The sequence below is a fragment of the Populus trichocarpa genome, chromosome 3, assembly GCF_000002775.5.
Source record: "Populus trichocarpa isolate Nisqually-1 chromosome 3, P.trichocarpa_v4.1, whole genome shotgun sequence".
In the NCBI taxonomy this organism is placed as follows: Eukaryota; Viridiplantae; Streptophyta; class Magnoliopsida; order Malpighiales; family Salicaceae; genus Populus; species Populus trichocarpa.
This window is the reverse complement of record NC_037287.2, coordinates 3,189,227-3,213,512: the sequence shown is the minus strand read 5'-3', so window position 1 is coordinate 3,213,512 and position 24,286 is coordinate 3,189,227. Positions and strand designations below refer to the sequence as shown.

Genomic DNA, 24,286 nt, shown 5'->3' with positions numbered 1-24,286 from the left:
TAGTTTTAAAATTTAATTCGATAGTCAACTTGGGGCAATGCTTGAGTTACAAATTAAGAGAGTTGACCCAAATTAATGTAAGGATAAACATTATTATTATCATAATTTTAAAATCCGACTCGGGAGTCGACAGAAGCAAGGCCTAGGTCATGGGTCGAGAGGGTCAACACAGATTGACCTGAGTCAATGTATGGATAAAAATGATTATTATCATAGTTTTAAAACTCAACTCAGGAGTTAATCCAAGAGAAGGTTAACCCGATCAACCCAATTTTTTTTAAAACAAATAGTCAAAGAAACCTTGTTTTGAACAATTTTCTTTTTCAAAATATTTAATGGGTTTTGACCCGTTTTTTATCTTAAGTTGACTCATGTTTTTTACTAGGTCAGGTCGAGTTAATCATTTCTCTATTTTTCTGAAACTTGGACGGCCTCGGGTCAACCTGCCAAGTTAATCCTGGTTTTAATACTAGGGTTATCATAATATTAATAATTTCAATACTCAATATAAACTAAAGTAAAAAAATAAAACTAATTATTTTTTAAAACATGTAAGTTTGACAATAATACATATTAAAGGTAAAATATTTTTTTTATATTTTATTCTTTCTTGTCCATCATAACCAAATATGATACAAAAACAATCACTTTGTCTTATACATTATTAGTGAACACAATTCTATCTCCATCTTCTTTTATGTCTTGTCTCCTCTATCTCCATTGTCTCTGTCTCTACTATCTCGGATAGTAACTAAACGCTGCCTTAAAAATATACAAGTTTGTATGCTAGTGCTATACTGTGGAGATCAAAAAAACTTTAAATGTAAAACAAAATATCCAAGTCTAAGGGGACTCTTTGACATTGTTATTAAACTTGAAAATATAGTCGTTTTGAATTTTTCTCTATCAAGATAAAATTTTTTATTAGCATAGTTCTTGTTTTATCTTGGTGAATATACAAGTTTTTTTCTTAACTAGAATCATTTTTTATATTAAAAGAATATTCTATAATTATCAGAACAAATTAAAAAATATATCAAAATAGTATGTTCATATTTTTATGTGTGATTGAAAGTTAAAAAAATCATAAATATAATAAAATCATGCTCAAAATATATTTTAAAATTCTAAGATTAAAAAAGTGATTTAAATTGAAATTTCATGAACAAATTTTTATGTCATATACATAACAATTAAAAATAATTATTAAAATTCAAATAAAAATTTACAAAACAAGGCTCACGCATCTAACCTTACTTTATATTTTTTTATTAAACTCTGCTCGAATGCTGGAGCTCTATCAGTTATTCCTCTATTTTTGTTATCTAAGCATTAGCTGTTGAAAAAAAAAAACTGGAAACATCCTCTCGTGGTTGCTAGGAGGTTGGGAATCACAAAAATTTACATGACCGGATGACATAACAACAACATCCTTGTAGAAGAGGTTGCCGATGCATTGCGGTTGCTGCTCATTGCGATGTCTTTGCAGATGAAACCCACTAGCTGTTGATGCAAAGCTTGTTGAATTTGCCACATGTTGAGCTTGAGCTTGAGCTTGCATAAAAGCATTAGCGTAGATTAGTTGAGCCTGTTGCAGTGCATACTTTGTTAACTGCTGCTGCTACTGCCGCTTTGAACAAGATTTTGAGGAAATGCAAAAGTGCATTAGGTAACTTGGTGCCCATAGATGATGATGATGAGATGTGGTCCGAATAAACACTTCCATTACTAGTTGTTGGTGTTTCACTACGAGTGGAAGCTGCAGCTGCAAATTGTTGACGCTTCTGAAGTTGAAGGATTTGCTGACTTCGTTGCTGCTGCTGCTGATTCCACTGCATCTGTTGTTGTATACTTGGTGCATTTACACTGCCAATAGTAGCTGACATAACAGGGCTTGAGGTCCGAGCAAGAGTGGACCCAAGGTTAAGAGTTCGGGCTGAGCTATCAACAACATTGTTCACAGGCATTGTTGAAACAGAGGAGTCTGTTAAATCTAGCCGAGAGAACACAATTGACTGCCCACCAGTTAATGGGGTCTGTCCTCCAACCATATCGGCCTTCCTCTCTCCTTCCATATTTGAAGTGTCATTTCCTCCATTTTCCCCTTCTTCAGGCACACGGTAATTCATCTGCTGTGTTGCTTGGGCCGCAGTGATGAAGTGATAGCCATGACTTGCTGTCTCTGGAGGGCTTTGGAGAAGAGCATGATTCTGTACCATCAATGAAACATCAAGACCTGGGGAAGTTGTGGTTCCGTTGATGGAGCAAATGACATTGCAAAAGGAGGAGGTGTTCGTGAGTAACATTCTGATTTTGCATCAGCTGCCGCTGCTAGTTCGGCAGGGAATGATTCTGCTGATGATTCTGTAATTGGTTGGATCTTGATGACCACTGCTGATTCCACCTAATTCTGCAAATGCTTCTGGGATGACGAGGAGCCACTAGAAATACGTGGATTTTGATGACCCTGTTGGCTTTGCTGTGTCTGTATGAATGGTTGCTGTCGCTGAAGCTGTGAAGGATGAAGCATTCAAGAAGAATAAAATTGATCCATTGAAGAAAGGCATAGCCTAAGGATGGGTTCCTCTGTAGGCTATTGTGGCCCCCAACATGTTCAGGGATTGGAATCTCGTACGCACCATTCTACAATTTTGCCAGGGAAGTTAGGGTAGAAGCTCATTGTTGTAGCACCAGTTATTGCTGATGTCGTGGTATTTATTGAAGCAAAACTTTAGCTACTTGAAGAAGCTCCATTGCTAGCAACAGGGGAAGGCCTCCCACTGGCTGGTTGGATAGAAGCTTTTACTGCTGCAGTAGCTACAGGGGAGACATGATCTTCAGGTGGACTATAAAGTCTAGGAAATTGAACTGCAAGACAAGAATCTACCAGCCAGACATCATTCCATAAGTTAATATCTCTACCATTGCCAACCAAACCACAAACTTCTTTCTTGGCAATATTTTGAAGTCCCTCGTTCTTATAAAAAGTAATGACATGCCTAGACCATGTACTACCCTTTAAATGAACACAAACTAAAGGCATGTTCAAATATGCTTTTTGGTTGTGGATGTTGTAGATAACATCTTTTCATAGTCTTGTATTAGACCTCCCAAACCTCCATAGCCATTTGAAAAACAAGGCTTTATTTTTATCAATAATGCAGTCTATACCCACCTTTTTTGTTTTTTTGGAGGAACCACTGATGCCCATTTAACATTGCATAGTTTTTTCCCTCCTTCCTCCTGAGAACCAAAGAAAGATATGATATGTTTCTCAATTTTGGTAGCAACAGTGGATGGGATAGGAAATAAAGAAAGATTATTTATAATTGAGTTAATCAAGCAATAGTTTTCCAAACGGATGTATGAGATGAAGATGCATAAATAGGCAGACCCAAATACTTAAATGGCATCCCCTCCATCCTACATATTAGATTGCTAGCAGTTGAAGAAATAACAACATCATCAATTCTAGTTCTAGTGATTGAGCTCTTGTGGAAATTAACCTTCAGCCTAGGAATCAACTCAAAACATCACATCGTTCTTTTGATGTTTTGAAGAGATGGAAAATCATATGAACTGAAGATGAGTGTATCATCTACGAACTTGAAAGTGACCAAAACAAATTCCTTTTATAAGTCCCAAATCACATCTGTTTTAATTTTAGCATTCTACTAAGACCCTTAGTTGCTATATTGAATAAAGATGTTGATAAAGAGTCCCCTTGTCGCAATCCCTTTTCGATAAAGAACTATTTAGTTGGAGAGCCATTCACAAGAATTGAAAGTTTTGTTGTCGAAATACATTATTGTATCCATCATCTCCATCGTGAACCAAAACCCACACAAGCCATAACTGTGGAAATACCTGGGCAGTAATTGATTCTGCCTTGGGGGTGCAGGCCAAGGATTGGGGGTTAGGCGAGTGGGTTCTCAACGCATCTTTGTTGCCTTTGAGAATCAAGGTTGGTTCATATTATTGTGTTATACTAAAATTAAAAATGAAGAAATGGCTGCTGTTTAACGCTACTTATTTTGCTTTGATATTTCTCTTGCAGGCTTCGGAGTGTTGAAGCCTTGTATTAATTTTCGTAAGTTCTCCAACTTTAGAAGAACTTAGCACCACATAGGTATCCTTTAACATGAAAACCTATTGCTTAGATTAAAACTCTATAAACGGCTTTTTTTAATTAAAAGATATGTTGATAAAAAGATGATGAATTGTATCTAGATGAATAATGGTTCGACTATTAATATACTACCTTTTAAGATTATAAAAGAGCTTTGAATTTATATTTATGTTTATATATAAAAAACAATATTGTTTTAACACAAGCATATTGATCCAAGTTGATCTTGAATCTGATAAAAAACGATGATACAAATCTTACTCTAAGTTAACCCCCGAGCCGGCCTAACGAGGATTGTTTGGAAAAAGATTATGAAAGACCGCCAGTATGCACCAGGAAATCACCAGGAAATTACGGCATGGTTGTGTTTAAAAATCAAAATGGTACACAGCAAGTCAAGCATCCGCGTTCACGACAGTTTCCATTAGATATTCAATAATTTATATATTCTTTTTGGAGAAGCGACTCATTTGCACACCCTTGTTGTAGTTTTCTATATATTCAATTTCACACCCCAGTTGCCACCCTGCTTTTCTTTCCATTCACCCCAGCACTTCGACAATAATTGACTCCCAGTCAATAAGGCACATAACTAATTTGAATATTTTTCCCAACCTGGCGAATAGACTAAGTGCTAAACAATAAAATAAAATAAAATAATATTCAAATCCAAAAATATTCCAAAAAGAAATGAAATAAAGAAAACATCTCAAAACATAGAACCTGCACAAGATGTGCGGATAAAGTCATGGAAATGGACAAGGTGTAGTATAAATAGGACCTCTATGGTTGCCCAAAGGCACATAACAAACAACAATATTCTACGTAGTAGTTCATAGAATTATCTACGATGATGTTGAAAATAATGGGGGCTTGGATGTTGCTAGCATTGTTGACTTTGGTTGGCGAATGGCATGGTCGTTGTTATGGGTGTTTGCAGGAAGAGAGGATTGGTCTCTTGGAGATCCAATCTTTGATCGACCCAGATGGCTTTTCCTTGCGAGATTGGGTGGACAGTAGTAATTGTTGTGAGTGGCCTGGGATCAAGTGTGATAACACTACAAGGCGAGTGATCCAGCTCTCTCTTAGAGGTGCAAGGGATTTCCGCTTGGGCGATTGGGTTCTCAACGCATCTTTGTTTCAGCCTTTCAAAGAATTGCAAAGTCTTGATTTGGGAGATACTGGATTGGTTGGTTGCATGGAGAATGAAGGTTAGTTCAATGTTTCTGCACTTAATTATAATAATAAAATAAATGAAGGTTGGTTGGTTGGTGTTTAATGTCAATTATCTTGCTTTGATGGTTCTCTTTCCAGGCTTCGAAGTCCTATCATCAAAACTGAGGAAACTTGACCTGAGTGGCAATCGATTTAATGATAAAAGCATTTTGTCATGCTTGACTGGGCTTTCCACCCTCGAGTCTTTGGATCTATCAGCCAATGGGTTGACAGCTGGATCAGGTAGCTTCTATGGTAACCTTTTAATTATTTTTCTTTGAAACATTCTTCTCGTATGATTTTTTTCTATGCGTTTATTTCCTTCCAATATGCTTTTGAGAAACATCATGCAGGTTTCAAGGTCCTGTCATCAAGGTTGAAAAAGCTGGAGAACCATCTCTAACTGGATTTTCATCTCTCAAGTCTTTGGATCTATCAGATAATGGGTTGACAGCTGGATCAGGAGGTAGCTTCTATGGTAACCTTTTAATTATTTAGCTTCGAAACCTTTTCTTTTCTCCTTCTCATATCATTCCTATGCTTTTGAGAAACATCATGCAGGTTTCAACGACTTGTCATCAAGGTTGAAAAAGCTGGAGAACCTTGACCTGGGTTGGAATCATTGCAACGATAGCATTTTTCCATCTCTAACTGTATTTTCATCCCTAAAGTCTTTGGATCTATCAGGCAATCAGCTGACAAGATCAGGTATAATACACAGTTTCTATCTACCTAAATGCTTCACATGACATTCTCTTCATTATATTGTTTCTTTATCAAGAAAAATGAGGAATTTATATCCATGCAAAGATCAATTTTGTCACAACTCGAGTTCTAGATCTATAACCGACAATGTAGAAGCGGTGTTAAAAGGACATTCTATTTATGCTATGTCGTATAACAAACATATTAAAAGAATAAGTTATTTAAAAATACATAACATTTCATAATCTTAAAAAATATTATATTATTTAAAATTAATAAAACCAAATAAAAAATAATTAATTTAATGATAATTAAAACAAGAAAGATAATCAATAACACTCATTATATTATCATGAAAAATAAAGATTTTATATCTATGTGATGATCAATTTAATGATAGCATTGTATCATGTTTGACCATCTTTAACGACTTTATATCCTTAATTTTTTTTTTCAATAAGATCAAAATTAGAATGATTAAAAATTATTTCTTAATCTTTGAAGTGTACACAACCTATTATATAATTAAATATGCGTTCGTGAGCTCATTATAATTAAATATAGCATTTTATCATTCTTTTTATGTATAATTCGAGAATCATATATCAATTGAACAACAGCATCTCATCAATTCTATTTATCTTTAGTTTCTATCTATTATGCATATCGTGATTATGACTTACTCTTAGAAACAACTCTCTTGCAGGTTTTGAGATCATATCATCACATTTGTGGAAACTCGAGTCATTAGATTTATCACGCAATCAGCTGACAGGATCTATCACTAGTAAGTTACATTCTCTTTATCAAGAAAATTGAGGACTTTATATCTATTTAATAATCAATTTAATTATAGCATTTTATCATGTTTGACTGAGCTTTCATCTCTAAGAATTTATATCTATATTCTTTCATGTATCATTTTAATATCTAAAAGATACTTTCATCACTATTTTGATTATTTCAAGATAAACTGTACAGGTTGGTGTGAATTGAAGAATCTAAAGCAGTTAGATCTCTCTGGAAATAATTTAGCAGGTTCACTCCCAGATTATTTGGGAAACTTGTCATCTCTACAACTGTGAGATGTTTCTGAAAACCAGTTTATTGAAAATATTGTCTCTAGTCCTCTTACCTACCTCACATCCCTTGAATTCCTCTCACTATCAAATAACCTCTTTGAAGTTCCCACTTCAATGAAGCCTTTTATGAACCACTCAAGCCTCAAGTTCTTCTCCAGTGAAAACAACAGACTAGTAACAGAACCTTCTGCCTTTGATAATTTGATTCCAAAGTTCCAACTAGTTTTTTTTAGATTGTCAAAAACAACGAAAGCACTCAATGTAGAAATTCCTGAATTCCTCTATAACCAATATGACTTACTATTCCTTGATCTCTCCCACAATAACATCACCGGAATGTTTCCATCATGGTTGCTTAAGAACAATACACGATTGGAGCTGTTATATCTGAGCGAAAACGCCTTTGTTGGTACTTTGCAGTTGCAAGATCACCCATATCCGAATATGATCGAATTAGATATATCCAACAATAACATGAGCGGTCAAATTTCAAAAGATATTTGTTTGATCTTTCCAAATCTAGACACCTTAAGGATGGCTAAGAATGGATTCACAGGTTGTATTCCTTCTTGTTTAGGAAATATTAGCTCTTTGAAAATTTTAGATTTATCCAACAATCAATTGTCCACGGTAAAACTAGAACAACTAACAACAATATTGTCACGACCCGAATCCCGGATCCATGACCGGCACATAGGCAAGGTTCCCCTCCAGGGTTCCATACCTATGCGAACCCAAACTTACACACAAACTTATCCTAACTCAATCAGAGTTCAACGCAGCATTAATAACAAAATCAACTTCATAATATAATTGAATTGTCTTAATACAAGAGTTTATATAAGTTCAGAGTTTTGGAGCACTAACTAGACATAAAGGAAAAGGTACAAATTACAACAAAAAAACAGGCTCGAAAGGTTCAACAAAAGTGACATGCTATCAAGCTATAAGCCTGAAAAGGATAAATAATGAGATGGTGAGTTCAACAACTCAGTGAGTAGATAACGTTCAATATACACACACGAGGTAATACAACAATGAGAAATATATATACAAGTATGGCTTTAGGTTCTTATGGAAGTGTTCTCAAATTGACCATAACAAGAATGTCATATGGTAAAACTCGTCAGAAAATCAAAATGCAATGAGCATGAGGCTCCGTATTGTGGGATGATCAGTCCACACAGGTTGGTGACTCCCCCGAGCAACTAGGGTTCAGATACGATATGCACAAAGACTAACACTACCCTGTTAGCATGGGTATTCTGACTGACATACCATAGGTTCATAATCATAATCATAATCATAATCAAACAGACATATTCATATCTTAAGGCTCAACTCATGACATCAATCAAATGAGGAGCTATCAATTCAGAATTCAATTCAAAATATATACTGGTTCATATCAAGAATTCAGATTCAACAATTGATCATGCTTTATCAAAACAAGGATAATAATCAACATATATATTATCAAGAAGCATGATCCAATTCATATTAACAAATCAAATATTTATAATATTTCTCATGCATATGGAAAATTATCCACTCACCTAACTCGAAAGCAACAAAACTCAAAGCTGATATCGAAGGAAATCCTATTGACGTCCCGCCGGTAGAATATCAGGATTATCTGAATATAGAGGAGACATATTCAAGAATGACTCAAAAGAATATATAACCTATTTAATACACTTATCTAAGGGTGTATTCCATAATCCTATATATTTTTGAACTCACTAGTCAATTTTCTCAAAAACCCAAAAATCTAACGGTTTTCCCGAAATCTAATCCATAATAAAACAAATAATAAAATTGGCAATAATTCACTAAATAAACCTTAATTATTCATCAAACTAATCTGCAAAATTTAATATTACATCTGGGGACTAATCTGTAATTTATCATATTTTTAAGGGTCAAATTGCAACTTTTGTCAAATTGAAGGACCAAACTGAAATTGTCATAAATCCATTACTATACTGAAATTCTGACCATAATTAGTCCTCATTTCTGTCTAGATCATCTCATTATAATCCAAGGACCATTCTGGAATTTTACCAAATTTTTAGGGTCAAATTGGAGGACTAAATTGAAAGTGTTAAAATTTCATAACTATACAGGAATTCTGCCCATAATTCATCTTTTATTCTGTTCAGAATCTCGGAATATGATCCAGGGACCAATCTGTAATTTTCCAAAGTTTGGGGACTAAACTGTAATTTTCCAAAATTGAGGGACCAAACCGAAATTTTGTCATCTTCAACCTCCAACCCAGAATTTTAACAGAAACCTACTGTCCTCTCCAAATTTCTAACACAATTTCACCATTCAAACAAAAATCATAACTCAAAATCATCATCTTTCAATTCAATCTCTCAAAATCAACCAAATAATCAAATACCCACAACAATTAACCCATAACATTCAACTTAATTCATCAATTAACCCAAAACACAAATTTTCAAAACCCTAACATTCATCAAAACTGAAATTAAAGCTTAATTAACACATATTTATACATAATCTTACCTTTAAACTTATTTCCTTCAACTCCTTTCTATTTCCCTTCTAATTTCCCTCTTTTCTCTTCTTCTTCTTCTTTCTCCCTTTCTCTCCTGCCGGTTCTCTCTCAAAATTCAGATCCCTCTTTCCTTTTTTTTTTTTTTACTTCCTATTTATAATTATCATCTCTTTATTCAACTACTACTATACCTCTCATTTAATTTATTCCTACATCTAAGCATTCAAGGGTTTTATAGCCTTTTCCTATGTCTTTATATTCAAAACATCACAAATATGGTTTCTCGACCTGTCAAACAACAATTTGGGTGGGAAAATACCGACCTCGATGTTCAATTCTTCTACCTTAGAATTTCTCTACCTAGGTGGTAACAACTTTTGGGGTCAGATATCAGATTTTCCATTATATGGGTGGAAAATGCTTAGAGCATTGAATTTGAGTAACAATCAATTTTCAGGCATGCTTCCAAGGTGCTTCGTAAATTCTACGTGCCTTACAACAATTGATTTGTCCAAAAACCATTTTAAAGGTCCGATCCCAAGAGACTTTTGTATGCTTAACCAGCTTGAATATTTGGACCTTTCTGAAAACAACTTGTTTGGATATATACCATCTTGTTTCAGTCCACCACCTCTAATCCATGTGCATCTATCCGAAAATAGATTGAGCAATCCATTAACATATGGATTTTATAACAGCTCTTCCTTGATTATGATGGATTTTCGAGATAACAGCTTCACCGGCTCCATCCCAAATTGGATTGGCAATCTTTCATCATTGAGTGTTCTTCTCCTGAGGGCTAATCACTTTGATGGTGAGCTCCCTGTTCAGTTATGCTTGTTAGAACACTTAAGCATTTTAGATGTTTCACAAAACCAGCTCTCTGATCCACTACCCTCCTGTTTGGGCAATCTTACTTTCAAGGAAAGTTCCCAAAAAGCATTCGCGCATCTCGGAGTTGTTTTTCGATCATCGCCCATAGAAAAAGCTTATTATGAAACAATGGGTCCGCCACTAGTGGATAGTATGTATAATTTGAGAAAGGGTTTGTGGCTTAACTTTACAGAAGTGATCAAATTTACAACTAAAAATATATATTATGGTTACACAGGGGAAATTCTTAGCTACATGTCTGGTATTGATCTCTCCAATAACAACTTCATAGGAGCAATCCCACCAGAATTTGGAAACTTAAGTAAGATACTGTCATTAAACTTATTACACAACAATCTCACTGGATCTATCCTTGCAACATTCTCAAACCTAAAGCAGATTGAGAGTTTGGATCTTTCTTACAACAACTTGAATGGTATCATCCCTCCACAACTTACTGGAATTACCACACTGGAAGTTTTTAGTGTGGTGTACAATAACTTGTCAGGTAAGACACTCGAGAGAAAATATCAGTTTGGGACCTTCGATGAAAGCTGTTACGAAGGAAATCCTTTCTTGTGTGGACCTCCATTGCAAAACAATTGTAGTGAGGAAGCAGTGTCGTCGCAGCCAGTGCTTAATGATGAACAAGGAGATGATGGTTTCATAGACATGGAGTTTTTCTACATCAGTTTCGGTGTATGTTACACAGTTGTGGTGATGACGATTGCAGCAGTTCTCTACATCAATCCATATTGGCGACGCATGTGGTTGTACTTCATCGAAGATTGCATAGATATTTGCTACTATTTTGTGGTGGCTAGTTTTCGCAAGTCCTCCAACAACTTCAGAAGGTGAATTTGTTACTGGGGAGATGGTCGACGTTCCTAGTTTGGGATGATTGTATGTCCTCAGCTATTGGGTGCTTAATTTGTAGTGTACTGTCTCTAAGCTCAGCCTTTCTATTTGATTAGTTATTTGGGCTAAATATATAAGATGGACTTCTCATTCCTGAACCATTAGGAAGGGAACTGATTTAGACTGGTCATTAACTCGGCTGTGATTATTCTTTCAACTCTCAAAACTTGTCTGAAAATAAATTGCCAAAACCACTACTAAGTAGAAACAAAATATTCTATGCCTCTGTTTCAAGGGCTACCCCACCTCAGTTATTCAATCAAAACATTGAAATCAGAGCAAGAAGATCCACCTTCGTCAACAGCCTTCCTGGCCGTTTCTCCTAGCTTCTTTGCTCTGCTCCTCATTTCCTCTGCTTCTTCACCCATCATAATTTGAGTGATTGCCTCCTCTACAGCTTGCCTGTTGAAACGCTGAAGATTTGATCGGCATGTGAAGCCCAATCCAGGTCATAAAAGAAACCGAGTCATTACAATTGTGATCGGCTCCAATTCGATTGAATCAGAACCTAACAGACATTGGTGTGGTATAGAAATTAAGAACACATCACAGGGAATGTATAAAATGAAAATAATAGAAGAATCGGAAATCACCAAGCTTATATCCATCTACAATCTAGAACAAAATGGAATTACATTGCAGGACTTTGGTTTCTTAGATCAATTTTCTTCAGAGATCACAGCTAGGACAATAAGCTACTTCCAGTGCTACCGTAGAGAAATAGCATGATCCCCGGTTAGCTGCTCTTTACTTAGATGAAGCTGATGTCGTGGGAATTGAGAACTCAAAACATCTTCTGGTTTCGTGGTTTGTGGAAGGAGGAGAAAAGCTCTCCAGTATCTCTGTGGTTGGAATGGGTGGGATGGGAAAAACAACCCTCGTAAATAGAGTTTATGACAGCCACCCCATCAGAAGAAGCTTTGATACCCATTCTTGGGTTACAGTTTCTAAATCGTTTGCATCCACGGAGCTCCTGCGAGTTGCTCTGCAGGCGTTTCTGGTGACAGCCAACGAACCTGTTCCGGATAATTTGCACTGAATGACTGACTTCCAATTAATTGATGCTCTAAGAAGTTATCTATGGAGAAGGAGGTATGTCATTGTTTTGGATGATGTATGGACTGTAAACGCTGGGGAAACAATAAAGAACGCATTTCCTGATTGTAACTGTGGTAGTAGAATTATCTTCACTACACGTTTAAGTAACTTGGCTGAATCTATAGAGAACACTAGTCATGTTTATGAACTCCAACCTTTACCAGAAAATGAAGCTTGGACCCTCTTTTGTATGAAAGCCTTTAGAGGGGAACATAAGGCTGTATGCCCTCCAGAACTGGAAGAGATGTCTCGAAATATCTTAAAGAAGTGTGAGGGACTGCCACTTGCAATGGTAGCAATAGGAGGCCTACTGTCGAAGAAGAAAAATGGAGGTTTAGAATGGAAGAAAGTCCATGACTGCCTGGCTACAGAATTGAAAAGTAACGACGACCTTGGGAGTCTACGTAGAACACTTCAACTAAGTTATGATAATCTTCCTTACTACCTCAAACAGTGTTATTTGTATTTAAGTGTTTTTCCAGAGGATTATTTGATAAAAAGAATGAAGTTGATCCGGCTATGGATAGTTGAAAGGTTTGTGGAAGAGAAGCAAGGCTTTACAATGGAGGAAGCAGCAGAGGAATACCTTAATGAACTCGTGAATAGGAGTTTGATCCAATTGGTGGAGATGAGTTATTTTAACAGGGTCAAGACATGTCGTGTTCATGATCTAATGCGAGAAATCATTCAAATGAAATCCAGGGAACAATCTTTTGTTATGATAGCAAACGGAACAAGAATCAGCAAGAATGAGAAAGTTCGGCGTCTATCAATCCATGAAAACTCCGAGGAAGTTCAATCAGATATGATATTTCCTTATCTGTGGTCTTTGTTGTCATTTTCTTCGCATCATCCTTTTGAGCATGGTCTTCGCAATTACAAGCCGTTAAGAGTATTGAATTTAGATCGTGCTCCCCTTCCCAGCTTCCTACCTGAATTGGCTGAACTGATTCATTTGAGATATTTGAGTTTGAGATCGACCATGATAAGGGAGCTTCCAGAGTCCATAAGGAAGCTGAAGTACTTGGAAATACTTGATTTGAAAAGGAATCATGTATCTTCTTTGCCTGCTGGGATCACACAACTGACATGTCTTTGCCAGCTCCGAAACTATCGACAGTTTCCAGTCCATATTGTTCTTCCCAGACATTCATGGAATGAGAGTTCCATCAGGAATAGGAAGATTGACTAGCCAGCAGAAATTGGGAAGCGTTGATGTGAATGAAGATTATGAGTTAGACAGGGAGTTGGGAAGGCTAACTCGGTTGAGAAGGCTGGGCATTTTAAAGCTAAGAGAAGAGCAGGGAATGGATCTCTGTTATACTTTGGACAGGTTGAAACACCTTACTGCTTTGTATCTTGTTTCACTAAACAAAACTGAATTCTTACAATTTGACTCTCTTTCATCTCCTCCAAAATATCTCCAACGACCATATCTCAAATGTAGTCTTCCAGCTTTACCAGGATGGATAACTTCACTCAAGTATATTTCCAAGCTAGTGCTTCAATATTCTAATTTGGAAAGTGATCCTCTCAAGGCCCTCCAGAAATTGCCTAGTTTGATGCTTGAACTCCGTCAAGCTTATGCAGGGGAAGAACTGTGCTGTGATCCTAGTGGATTTTCAAAGCTGAAGAGGATAGGTCTCCATGAACTCGAGAGATTGCAGCGCATCAGAATAGCAAAAGGATCAATGCCTGGGTTAGAAAGGCTAGACATCACAGCATGCACGGTGCTAGAAACTGTGCCGGATGGGATTGAAAACCTGAAGAATATAGAAGACCTGGTTCTGTGGCATATGCCTTCAACATTCATCAAGACAATAGAGAGGTACCGCGGTGAAGATTTCTGGAGAGTTCAACATATCACAACAATCACCCGTATCTACAAGAGCCAGGGGAGATGGGTCCCTGAAACTCTTCTGTAATTAGAGGGGTAAAATACGGAGAGGACTGCAGTTTCTGGAAAATCATGATCCCTGCCAAGTTCCTCAGGTCTGTACAGACGTTTCATCATGTAATGCTGAGCCTCAGAAAATCGAAAACTGCTGCTCTTCCCTCCTCTTCTCTGCTCCTTTGTCTCTGTTCCGCTGTTGTTGAATCTTCCAACCTGCTATCTTGCCCATGTTTGTCACCCCTAAATTTTGGACACCGTCAATTTCTAGACATCAATACGAGTGAGTTTATTTGGGATTTGTCAAATGTTTATTTTATATTTTATCAAATTTCACAACTTCAGTTCGTTTTGCAAGTTCACATCAACTTTTTTTATTCTGGTTTTGTTTTATTCGTTTTGTAGTAATTTATTTATATTTTTTAATTTAAAAAAAATGATGAGAAAAAATTAAAATAACTTAAGATTCAAAAAGAAAAAAAATTTGTGAAATATTTGCTACAATATCCTCATCGTTCTCTCTTCCCCCTTTTCTTTTCTTAAAATCTCTCATCTCGCATCATCGTGATTGATTGTGACATAGAAACCCCAGATAAAGATGAAAGAGAACCATGCTGCAAGCTTGACATATTGTTCTGCTGCATCGTTGGTATAGAACCATGCACATTCAATGATTGCAACTGGGGATTTAATTGATTTTCATGGGACTGCAATTGAGGAACTGGAGACTGGGGTTGCTGCATAGGTTGCACATGAGGCTGGGGAAGTTGTCCTAGCTGTAGATTAGGAATTGACCTCCTGAATCTGCTTGGTTTTAGAAAACTTACAATCTGCTTCTCATAGGAACCCAATTTCTCCTTGAAACTAGGTGTGATGTTGTTTTTAGAGACCTGTAAGAATGTTATCAAGCACTCCAACATGGCCTTGAATACCTTCAGCTTTTCAAGCTGTTCTGACTTTGGTTGTTGCGGAAGAGAGTCAAGCTGGAAAGCAAAGTTAACATACGCGAGAATTAAAAATTGCATGATTAGTGCAAAATATTAGTGAAAAATAATGTTTCTATTCCAATTCTTCTGTGTCGATGCATGATTAGTGCAGATGATACAGTGACAGGCAATGCTGATGAGGAAAACAAATTAATACAAAAGCTCAACAATGCAGATGATTTAGTGACAGGCAATGCTGATGAGGAAAACAAATTAATACAGAAGCTCAACGTGGGGAAATTGCAAATAATCATGCATGGGCAGATACTTCGGAAGAAATTGCAGAGACAATTTACCTGCTGTAACTTGGCAGCAATTCTCTGGTACATTTCATTTATTTCAGGGAAATAAGTCTTCTTCATAACTTTGATCTAGGAAGTACAAATAACCAGCAAAACATTATTGGCCATACACTTGATTTCTTCAGGTGCCGGTCAGAAAGAAACTAACACAAACAAACTTTAGGGAATTGATAAATAAAAAAATAAAAAAAAGGGCACACAACGATAGGACCCGTTGGAAATAAATAATAAAATAATAATTCACCACACAACAAATATAGGGGAAAAAATCGAAAGGGAGAGGTTTGCAATAAAAAACTGTCGTGCCAGAACCAAGAAAGCAATCCTCTTGACCTAGAAATCTGAATATTTTTACCTTCATTCATCTTATCAATGATTAATCATTTGTTAGTTGATGCATTCATGGAACTTACAATGCTTCCTAACTAATCCCAACCATAGCTGAATCAAATTCCTTGGACCAATCTCAGGAGACCCTTTTCCATTGAAATCTTCCCAGACTATGGCATGCATGAACTTCATCTAATGAACAGTAAATCACAGAAATTACCTTTTGATAGATCTCCTCTTGCCAATCAGCGCCATTTGCATGTCCAGTCTGTGCTGTAGAATCTAGGGATGCTACAAAAATTTCAAAGCGGGCAACAAAAGATTAGAATTCATGTATTTTTGTGTGTTTTCCATATACAAGGGTATTTCTGTAATTCTCACACTTGCTGAAAATTATGAAATATTGCAGGTCTCAGTTTTATTTTCCATGTAGTATTTAATTATTCCCGTAGTATAGCGAGCTTCATTAGGTTTTTCCTATTCTAGATAGGACTATTCGTATTTTCCTATATAGGAATACAAGTCCTTTTTGTATTAGGAACTTCATCTAAATGTTATGTAATCATTCAAACAGATGGAGAGACCCTATAAATTCAGAATGACAGGGTGAACAAATGCATGTGTGAACAAGTGCAATGCACTGGAGGGCATCGTGTGGTTGCAATAGTTCCAATAGCAGTGGCATTACCTGGCATTTGTCTCTGAGAATTAGCAAACATAGTGGAGGGAATCCCCTGTCCCATTGAATTCCCCACTGAGTTCTGTGAAACACCGGGGATACTCTGCATGTTAGGATTCTGGACAACAGTGTTGGGGATAGTCTGGGTTACACCAGAGACAGGAGGCGGTGCCGCTTGTAAACCAGCATAACTTTGAACTCCATTAGATGCCATGCAATTCTGCATGTTCTGTGATACCCAACTGCTGACGTGCCTGAGACTGATCTGTGGACAATAGGATAGGGAGAAACAGCCCTTGATTCTGAACTTGAGGGGGCATACTATAGGATGCTATTCAAGATTAAAGGCAAATGGGAAAACCATGTCAAAGAAAAAAAGAAGGCACTGAACAAGGAAGACAAATGAAACATTGGCAGTTCACACATAAAGTTATGGGCGAAAGAATTAAGATGGATTTGATTCAAAGCATAAAAGTGTCCTCTTGACAATTTTCGGGTTGGGGGAAGACGAGGCAGCTGAAAACAAAAATAATATGAAAATTTTTAGGGTGGGGGGAAAAAAAGGAGGAGGCAGAAAACGAAAATAATCTGTAATATTCTTGCCTAACATTCATCAATTACTCAACTTTTTATTAAAGCATGCTAAACACAGCAATAAAATGTAAAAGAGTTTGATAACAATGCGACAAACAAAACAAAAGGTAAGATGTTTAGAAATTCAATGCACGGCAACATTATTTTATACGAAAAAAAGATCAAATACTTTCTCCGGGAAGAAAAGCAAGAAAGTGACGTCTTATCTCCTAAACAGGAAAATCTTTAAAATCTATCATCTCAATCATAAAATATAAAATAGCCATGCATCACAGTCCTTGTTCCTTAACAAGTTAAAGATGAAACCCTTCACATGCATTACAGAATTAGCATAGTGGAGGTGATGATGGGATTTTTCCAGCAAGGCGATATACATAGCAATATGCAGCAATAAAATGTAAAAGAGTTTCATAACAATGCGAGAAGAAAAACAAAAGGTAAGATGTTTAGAAATTCAATCCTCGGCTGCGTTATTACCTGTTGGATCCATGGGGGCAGTGGGCATGGCATTTTGAGACCTGATCTCCATCGAAAGCATCTCCAGAGATATTTTACGCAGATAATCAGACTGAAATCAGATATTAATACAAAACATTAGATCTCAGAGCAATCCATGTTACAAAAGGAGGGAAATGGATATATGCTCTATCATTTCATCTTCTGTGAGGATATCCTTCTGTTTCCTCTCTTTTTATTTAATTATTTATGCATTGATTCACTATTTGCTTTTTGCACACTTCCCTTGCACTTGAACTTGGTTACTCTAAATAAAACACTTGTCAAGAGAATTAACAAAAAGATGCGAACTCTCAATCAGCCTTGCATATAGAATGAACGGTGAGGAAGTGTAGGCACACTACACACACATTTGTACATGCATAAATGCATGTGTATATTCATGTCTAAAGAATATCATAATTATTGACCCTCGCATTAGGCAAATACCTGATTGGTGGCGGTAGTGTAAATCTTTTCCTCAACACGTATGGCAAATTTCTTGAGTTCTTGTAATGCCTCTTGACCAGAAAACAGAAGATGCCTCTTTAATGTCTCCATTCTGTACATGCAAATCATTACATTTTATTTTTAATGACTAGGCAAGTATATAAAAGTTAGCAGCAGCAAACAAGAACCCTGAACTCATAAACCACACCAGTATTAGAAATGTGTGGAATCATTAGCAAAAAGTAAAAACAAATAATGAGATAAGCAAGAGTTGGTCAAGTAATATAAGACATCAAAATACATAAACATCCTTTCCCTGTATTATTCCAGAGGTACAGAGTATAGGAGATTACTTTAAAAAATGTAGCGTCGAGCTTCATGGTTAATTTTCTTGAACTAGAAGAACCTTTCATTTATGGCTATGTTCCAAGATATATAAGTGAATTAGTTGAAAACCAGGGGAGTCTATGTGAAAACATTACAATAGCATTTATTCTGAGTAAGAACACTTCTATGCATGTGCTGTAATTGACACAAGAGGTCATCATCGAAAGAAGAGATTACACAAGAAGTTCCAACAAAAATTACTTCCCAGCATTTAAGTTTGCTTCTTGTGAGAAACACATGAGAAGATGAAAAAAAAAAAAACAAAAAAAGAGGCGTGTGCTACATGAGGTTGCCTCATGGCAATCCTGCTGATTTTAATTAACCTTTTTCCCTTCTCCTTTTCTTTCATATAAATAAAAAATTTGCTATTTTGCAGCACTTGCACATATTAGAAAACAACTACTTACATTTTGTCGACTATTCTTTTCCATGAGTCAGGCTGCAATTGAATTCTCCAATCACCCGTATCCATGACAGGTTCTCCGCCTGGGACAGTGGGCCAACCAAAAAGAAGAAAAAAATCATATTGCAAGTAAAAATAGACCCTAAAAAGAAAGTCAGGAACGACAAGAAGAGTAAAAGCACATCAAGATCATGAAAAATGGAATATCAGTTTATTCAGACTTGAATAGATTTAAAAAGAACTTCCGTCTAATATCATGTACTTTATTAAAGAATTCAGCCAAAATATGGATGCATAACAAATATACACAACCATTCAGGACAAGGTGCAAGGATCCTGGGTATTCAGCCATTCTAAGCAAAGATTTGGACCTGAATCTTCATGGTGCTTCTAAACCAAAGAAGCATTCCCTTTTAAGCAAATACTTACTGTCAAACCTCCTGTTCATGTTCTTGTTATTTATGTATATATTCACTTCTCTGAAAGAATAAATATTGTAGGGAGCAAGTAGTGTAAATAGAAAGAGGAAAATACCACATCCCCAAAAGAATAAAGAAATAAGAAGAAAACAAAACAAAGTCATAAAACGAGGCATTTCAATCCCCGAAGAATACCAGCAGACTAAATACCACAGCACAAATAGAAGATGAAGAGGCCAGAAACACTAAACCATCCCAAAGAGATTGTCTAGGATGTTTTAATCTAGGAAGAAGAAGAAGAAAACAACGAGCATTAACAATGAATATTTCATGTTATCATCAACTCTAAAGAGCAGACTGATAAGAATCAACTTAACAAATTTACAGGCACATCTTTCTTTGAATAGACAACACAATAACCCTGACCATACTGAATGCTCCACCCACAGTAGAATCGGCTGATTGCGCCTTTCTTCGTGTTGCGTTCACGAGCAGTGATTTCATCGATCCGATTATATATCTTTTTAATTTACTTATTAAAATCGAATTTCTCTCTCTGGATAGTGATTTCAATTAAATAAATGAAAATGCAGACGTATATCTTTTTTTAAAATAAAAAACATGATAGAAAAGGAAGCACCTGGTGGAGATTTGAAGCCTTATTGGTTGATGTGGCGGCGGTTTCCTAGAGCGGAGGAGGGAAAGAAAGAGAGCTCAGGTGGGGAGAGGTGAGGAATGTTGGAACAAAGTGAACAGAACTTGACAGATGACTTTATTCTTTTCCAGATTCGCTAACAAACTAAAAGATATGCATTCTTGTGCTGCTTCACTGTTCACAACTAACAAACTAAAACTATATATATATATATATATATATATATATATATATATATATATATATATATATTGGAGCAGTTTAATGACAGTTCAGCCCTTAATACAAAGAGTTGTAATGGCAGCAGGGGAGGGGTGGGGTTGTCTTTTTACTGGGGTACATTTGGCATTGAAAAGATGGTTGAGGAGAAAATTGTCAGTATAAGTTTTAGTGGGGATGCAAGCCATGGGAAGCGAGCACCTGTCACTAGTGTTGCCCGGGCAAGGACAGCTGGCACTTCTGCTGCCCGACCCTTCCACGGGGCAGACCAAGCGCCACATGGTGCATGGGCGCCCCTGCCCTTGCGCGGGGCAGACCCGGGTGCCACTTGGCGCTGGGGCGGCTCCAGGACACAGGGCGGACACTAGCACCACCTGGCGCTTGAGTCTTGGCAAAAGGCCTAATTAGCTATGGCTGCTCTAGCGCCACATGGCACTTGGGAAAAGGTGGGTGTGGACACTTCCATGCCCAACCCCAAAGCAAGTTGGGTATGGACGCGTTCAAGCCCAACCCCAAGTTGGGAAAGTGTTCAAATCAAAAATAGTATTATTTGTGTTATAAATATTATTATTTTTATTATAACTCAAAGTATTGATATAAAAATTATTATTATTTGTGTTGTAATCATCCTTGAAATTCTTAATATAACTATTTATGTTATAAATATTATTATTTTTATTATAATTAATAGTGTGAATATTAAAAATATTATCATTGGTGTTATAAATATTATTATTATTATTATTATTATTATTGATATTATTAATAAAATAATTACTAAATGTGAAAAACAATTATTAGTAATATTAAAAAAATTATTTGTGTTATAATTATTTTTATTTTTATTATGGTTAAAAGTATTAATGATAAAAATAGTATCATTTTTTATTATGATTAAAAGTATTAATATTAAAAATAGTATGATTTGTATTTTAATTATTTTTATTTTTATTTTTATTATAATTACAAGTCTGGGCGCGTCCACTCCCAACCCGACATTGGGCCTGGACGCGTCCACGCGCAACGCCGAGTTGGGTCTGGACGCGTCCACGCGCAACCCCGAGTTGGGCATGGATGCTTCCTCGTCCACACCCAAGGCGGGTGTGGAGGCGTCCACGCCCAACCCCAAATTGGGGTGAACATGTCCACGCCCACCCCTAAGTTGGGCCTGGACGCGTCCGCGTCCACCCATATGTGTTAATATAATAATGTGTTATAAATATTATTTTTTCTCTTATAATTCAAAGTGTTCATATCAAAAATAATATTATTTGTGTTATAAATATTATTATTTTTATTATAACTCAAAGTATTGATATAAAAAATATTATTATGTGTTGTAATCATCCTTGAAATTCTTAATATAATTATTTATGTTTTAAATATTATTATTTTTATTATAATTTTGAATATTCATATAAAAAATAGTATTATTTGTGTTATAAATATTATTATTTTTATTATAATTAATATTATTAATAAATTTAAAAAATATTATTTTTTATATTATAAATTTTTATAGTAGTTTTTTATAAAAATAAAAATAAACTCGCTATGTAACATTGGCATCCAACTAGTATAAAACTAAGAGTGCTCATTAAATTTTTTTGCGTACAGTGTGTGAATCCATCCTGTGGCTTCACAGTCTTTACCGTGCTCCCTCTCTGTTTTTCCCGTTTCTTCTCGCGCGGTGGGTGTTCCCGTGCTTTCTTCTCGGCTGCTGAGGCTCCCTAGCGTCTTTCCATCGACTTTGTCTGGTGCATGTTCAGATTGAGGTGGTTTGGCTGGTGCTAGGCGCGCGAGGAGATGTCAGCCGACGGGTAATCACCTTCATCGGCTGGGATGGCTTCATTGAAGCTGTCCTCTTGGTCTGTGGCGGGACTTCTCATGTAACTGAGACAATTCTAACTTGTTTTTGTTAATTAAAAAAAAAATTATTCTAATGAGACATTGTTTTTGTTTTTATAAACTCTTTTCTATTATATTTTTTATCAAAAATTTTATAGAAAATATCATATAAATTCTAGTTCACTGTTTATTCTTAATTATGATATCAAAAATAAAATATTGAATAAATCAAAAAATAATATTACAATCACACTATTATTAGTACCATTGCTAAGAGCTTGAGATTAAGAAGTTTGCTCTCCCTATAGTTTCAGGTTCGAACCCTGTGGTTACTAATATGATGGTCACTAGAGGCTTACATGGTCGCTAACTTTAGGGCGCGTGAAATTAGTCGAGGCGCACGCAAGCTGGTCTGGACACCCACGTCAATTAAAAAAAACAAATTACGAATTGATTATTACCTCAATCTAATTTTTATTCGAGTATTAATTTATATGCATATTTATATTACGTGGAAACTTCATCATTATAGTAAAAGGGAACAATAATTTTATGAACTATTTAAGGTCCTCTAACAATCTTAAAACAATTTATTTTTTAGTATATTTGTTCTGTGTATATGTATATATCTTCAAGAACAAATTGATTATATATTAACATATATAGATTAAAAAAAAATAGTTTAATTTTAGTAGGAAAAGTAAAGTGCATATATTTTCTCTTAAATTTCATGACTATGTTAAATTTCTTGTTGTCTGTTATCTGTGTACTTGTTGCATTGATTCTACGGGAAAATAAATTTTATGTTGCATGGTATTTTCCTTCGTTGTTGTATTGATATGAAAAGAACAAAAAAACAGCCGATCGGAAAAAAAAAGTTGTATATCTGGATAATAATTACCGGTGAAATAATATATGTTAAGTGCAATTCTATTTAACTGTAACTCTTTTGTTTAAGTTGCATAGCGACAACTTTACTACGTTTCAACAACTATAAATAGTTAATTTTTTTTTAAAAAATACATATATATAGTTCTCTTTTATATAAGATTAAAAAGAAATTTTGAATAGATATGATATAGAGAAGTTACAATTAATGAAAAATCATCAATCATAATAATTTTGATATATTTGTTAACATGGTAAGCCTAGTGGAGTTAATGATTTGGGTTGTGTATTTAACGAGTTAACCTGTGGAACTCGAGTTAATATAATATATCATCATCTTAATATTAAAAAAAATATCATCGTGATTTTTTTTCTTTAAAATCCAAACCATGCTTTTATTGGTGATTTGAATTGCCTTAATTTGCATATATCAAGGCAACTAGATCAAGTACAAACAATTCCCTTGTAAATTAATTTTAATATTATTGCTAAATTATGTTTTTTTACCGGTCATATGGATTGACTTTGAATCCACCACATTAACTATGTCATGTTAGGGCAACTTTCATGTTGGTTAATTTTAAACTTGATATAAATGAGGATCGGTCACATAAATTTAAACTAAATTATTTTTGTCGATTTTATTTTTAATATTGAGATGATTGAGAATTTAATTTAATTTTTTTTCTTTTTAGTTTGCCTTTCTATGTGGTTTGCGAGTTTGTCGAGGTAACTCGAGTTACTCCAGTTTACGGATTTTGTGTGGTTTTTTTAATTGAACTTGGTTTTTTTTATAGTATATTTTTTTTGTTATATTGTTAGAAAAACAGTTTTAGAGAAAAAAAACATGTTATTAAACTTTATGAAGTAAGAAAAATTAAAGAATACGAGGAAAACAACCTTCATTCATCTTATCAATGATTAATCATTTCTTTGTTGCTGCAATCATGGATCTTACAGTGCTTCCTAACTAATCCCAACCATAGCTGAATAAAATTACTTGGACCAATCCCAGGAGACCTTTTTCCATTGAAATTTTGCAAGACTATGGCATACATGAACTCCATCTAATGAACAGTAAATCACAGAAATTACCTTCTGATAGATCTCCTCTTGCTAATCAGCGCCTTTTGCATGTCCAGCCTGTGCTGTAGAATCTAGGGATGCTACAAAAATTTCAATGTGGGCAACAA

At 35.5% G+C, this 24,286-nt stretch overlaps 5 protein-coding genes across 9 annotated transcripts in view; 2 read left to right on the top strand and 3 right to left on the bottom strand.

The window, feature by feature from the left end:
• Window positions 1–1,145: 1,145 nt before the first annotated feature.
• The window catches only part of LOC18096674 (protein TIME FOR COFFEE), a 91,736-nt gene continuing 68,595 nt past the window's right edge, over window positions 1,146–24,286 (bottom strand). The window contains exons 2-3 of one of the 4 annotated variants that reach the window (XM_052450964.1): window positions 3,176–3,867; window positions 1,146–2,868 (exon numbers count right to left, since the gene is read on the bottom strand). In XM_052450964.1, coding sequence (XP_052306924.1) covers window positions 1,569–2,306 — 738 coding nt within the window. In that variant the 5' untranslated portion in view covers window positions 2,307–2,868; window positions 3,176–3,867 and the 3' untranslated portion in view covers window positions 1,146–1,568. Of the gene's footprint in view, window positions 3,868–24,286 lie in introns of all 4 variants that reach the window. The other 3 variants (XM_052450966.1, XM_052450963.1, XM_052450965.1) reach the window with 3 other exon arrangements.
• Window positions 4,890–24,286, top strand: part of LOC18096661 (receptor-like protein 56) — a 110,235-nt gene continuing 90,838 nt past the window's right edge. Inside the window, exons 1-2 of one of the 2 annotated variants that reach the window (XM_052450950.1) lie at window positions 4,890–5,340; window positions 5,444–5,481. In XM_052450950.1, the coding sequence (XP_052306910.1) occupies window positions 4,980–5,340; window positions 5,444–5,481 (399 nt within the window). In that variant the 5' untranslated portion in view covers window positions 4,890–4,979. The remainder of the gene's footprint in view (window positions 5,341–5,443; window positions 5,482–24,286) is intronic. The other variant, XM_052450949.1, reaches the window with a different exon arrangement.
• LOC127905033 (disease resistance RPP8-like protein 3) lies at window positions 12,572–14,719 on the top strand. Its single transcript, XM_052450962.1, has one exon. The coding sequence runs from the start codon at window positions 13,705–13,707 to the stop codon at window positions 14,470–14,472; it is 768 nt and encodes a 255-aa protein (XP_052306922.1). The 5' UTR covers window positions 12,572–13,704; the 3' UTR covers window positions 14,473–14,719.
• Window positions 15,494–24,286, bottom strand: part of LOC18096666 (mediator of RNA polymerase II transcription subunit 15a) — a 116,689-nt gene continuing 107,896 nt past the window's right edge. The window contains exons 6-9 of the mRNA XM_052450960.1: window positions 16,745–16,962; window positions 16,277–16,347; window positions 15,721–15,795; window positions 15,494–15,557 (exon numbers count right to left, since the gene is read on the bottom strand). Coding sequence (XP_052306920.1) covers window positions 15,528–15,557; window positions 15,721–15,795; window positions 16,277–16,347; window positions 16,745–16,962 — 394 coding nt within the window. The 3' untranslated portion in view covers window positions 15,494–15,527. The remainder of the gene's footprint in view (window positions 15,558–15,720; window positions 15,796–16,276; window positions 16,348–16,744; window positions 16,963–24,286) is intronic.
• Window positions 17,084–24,286, bottom strand: part of LOC112326960 (mediator of RNA polymerase II transcription subunit 15a-like) — a 43,372-nt gene continuing 36,169 nt past the window's right edge. The window contains exons 2-6 of the mRNA XM_052450972.1: window positions 20,124–20,189; window positions 19,069–19,147; window positions 18,275–18,386; window positions 17,807–17,897; window positions 17,084–17,251 (exon numbers count right to left, since the gene is read on the bottom strand). Of these exons, the coding sequence (XP_052306932.1) occupies window positions 17,181–17,251; window positions 17,807–17,897; window positions 18,275–18,386; window positions 19,069–19,133 (339 nt within the window). The 5' untranslated portion in view covers window positions 19,134–19,147; window positions 20,124–20,189 and the 3' untranslated portion in view covers window positions 17,084–17,180. The remainder of the gene's footprint in view (window positions 17,252–17,806; window positions 17,898–18,274; window positions 18,387–19,068; window positions 19,148–20,123; window positions 20,190–24,286) is intronic.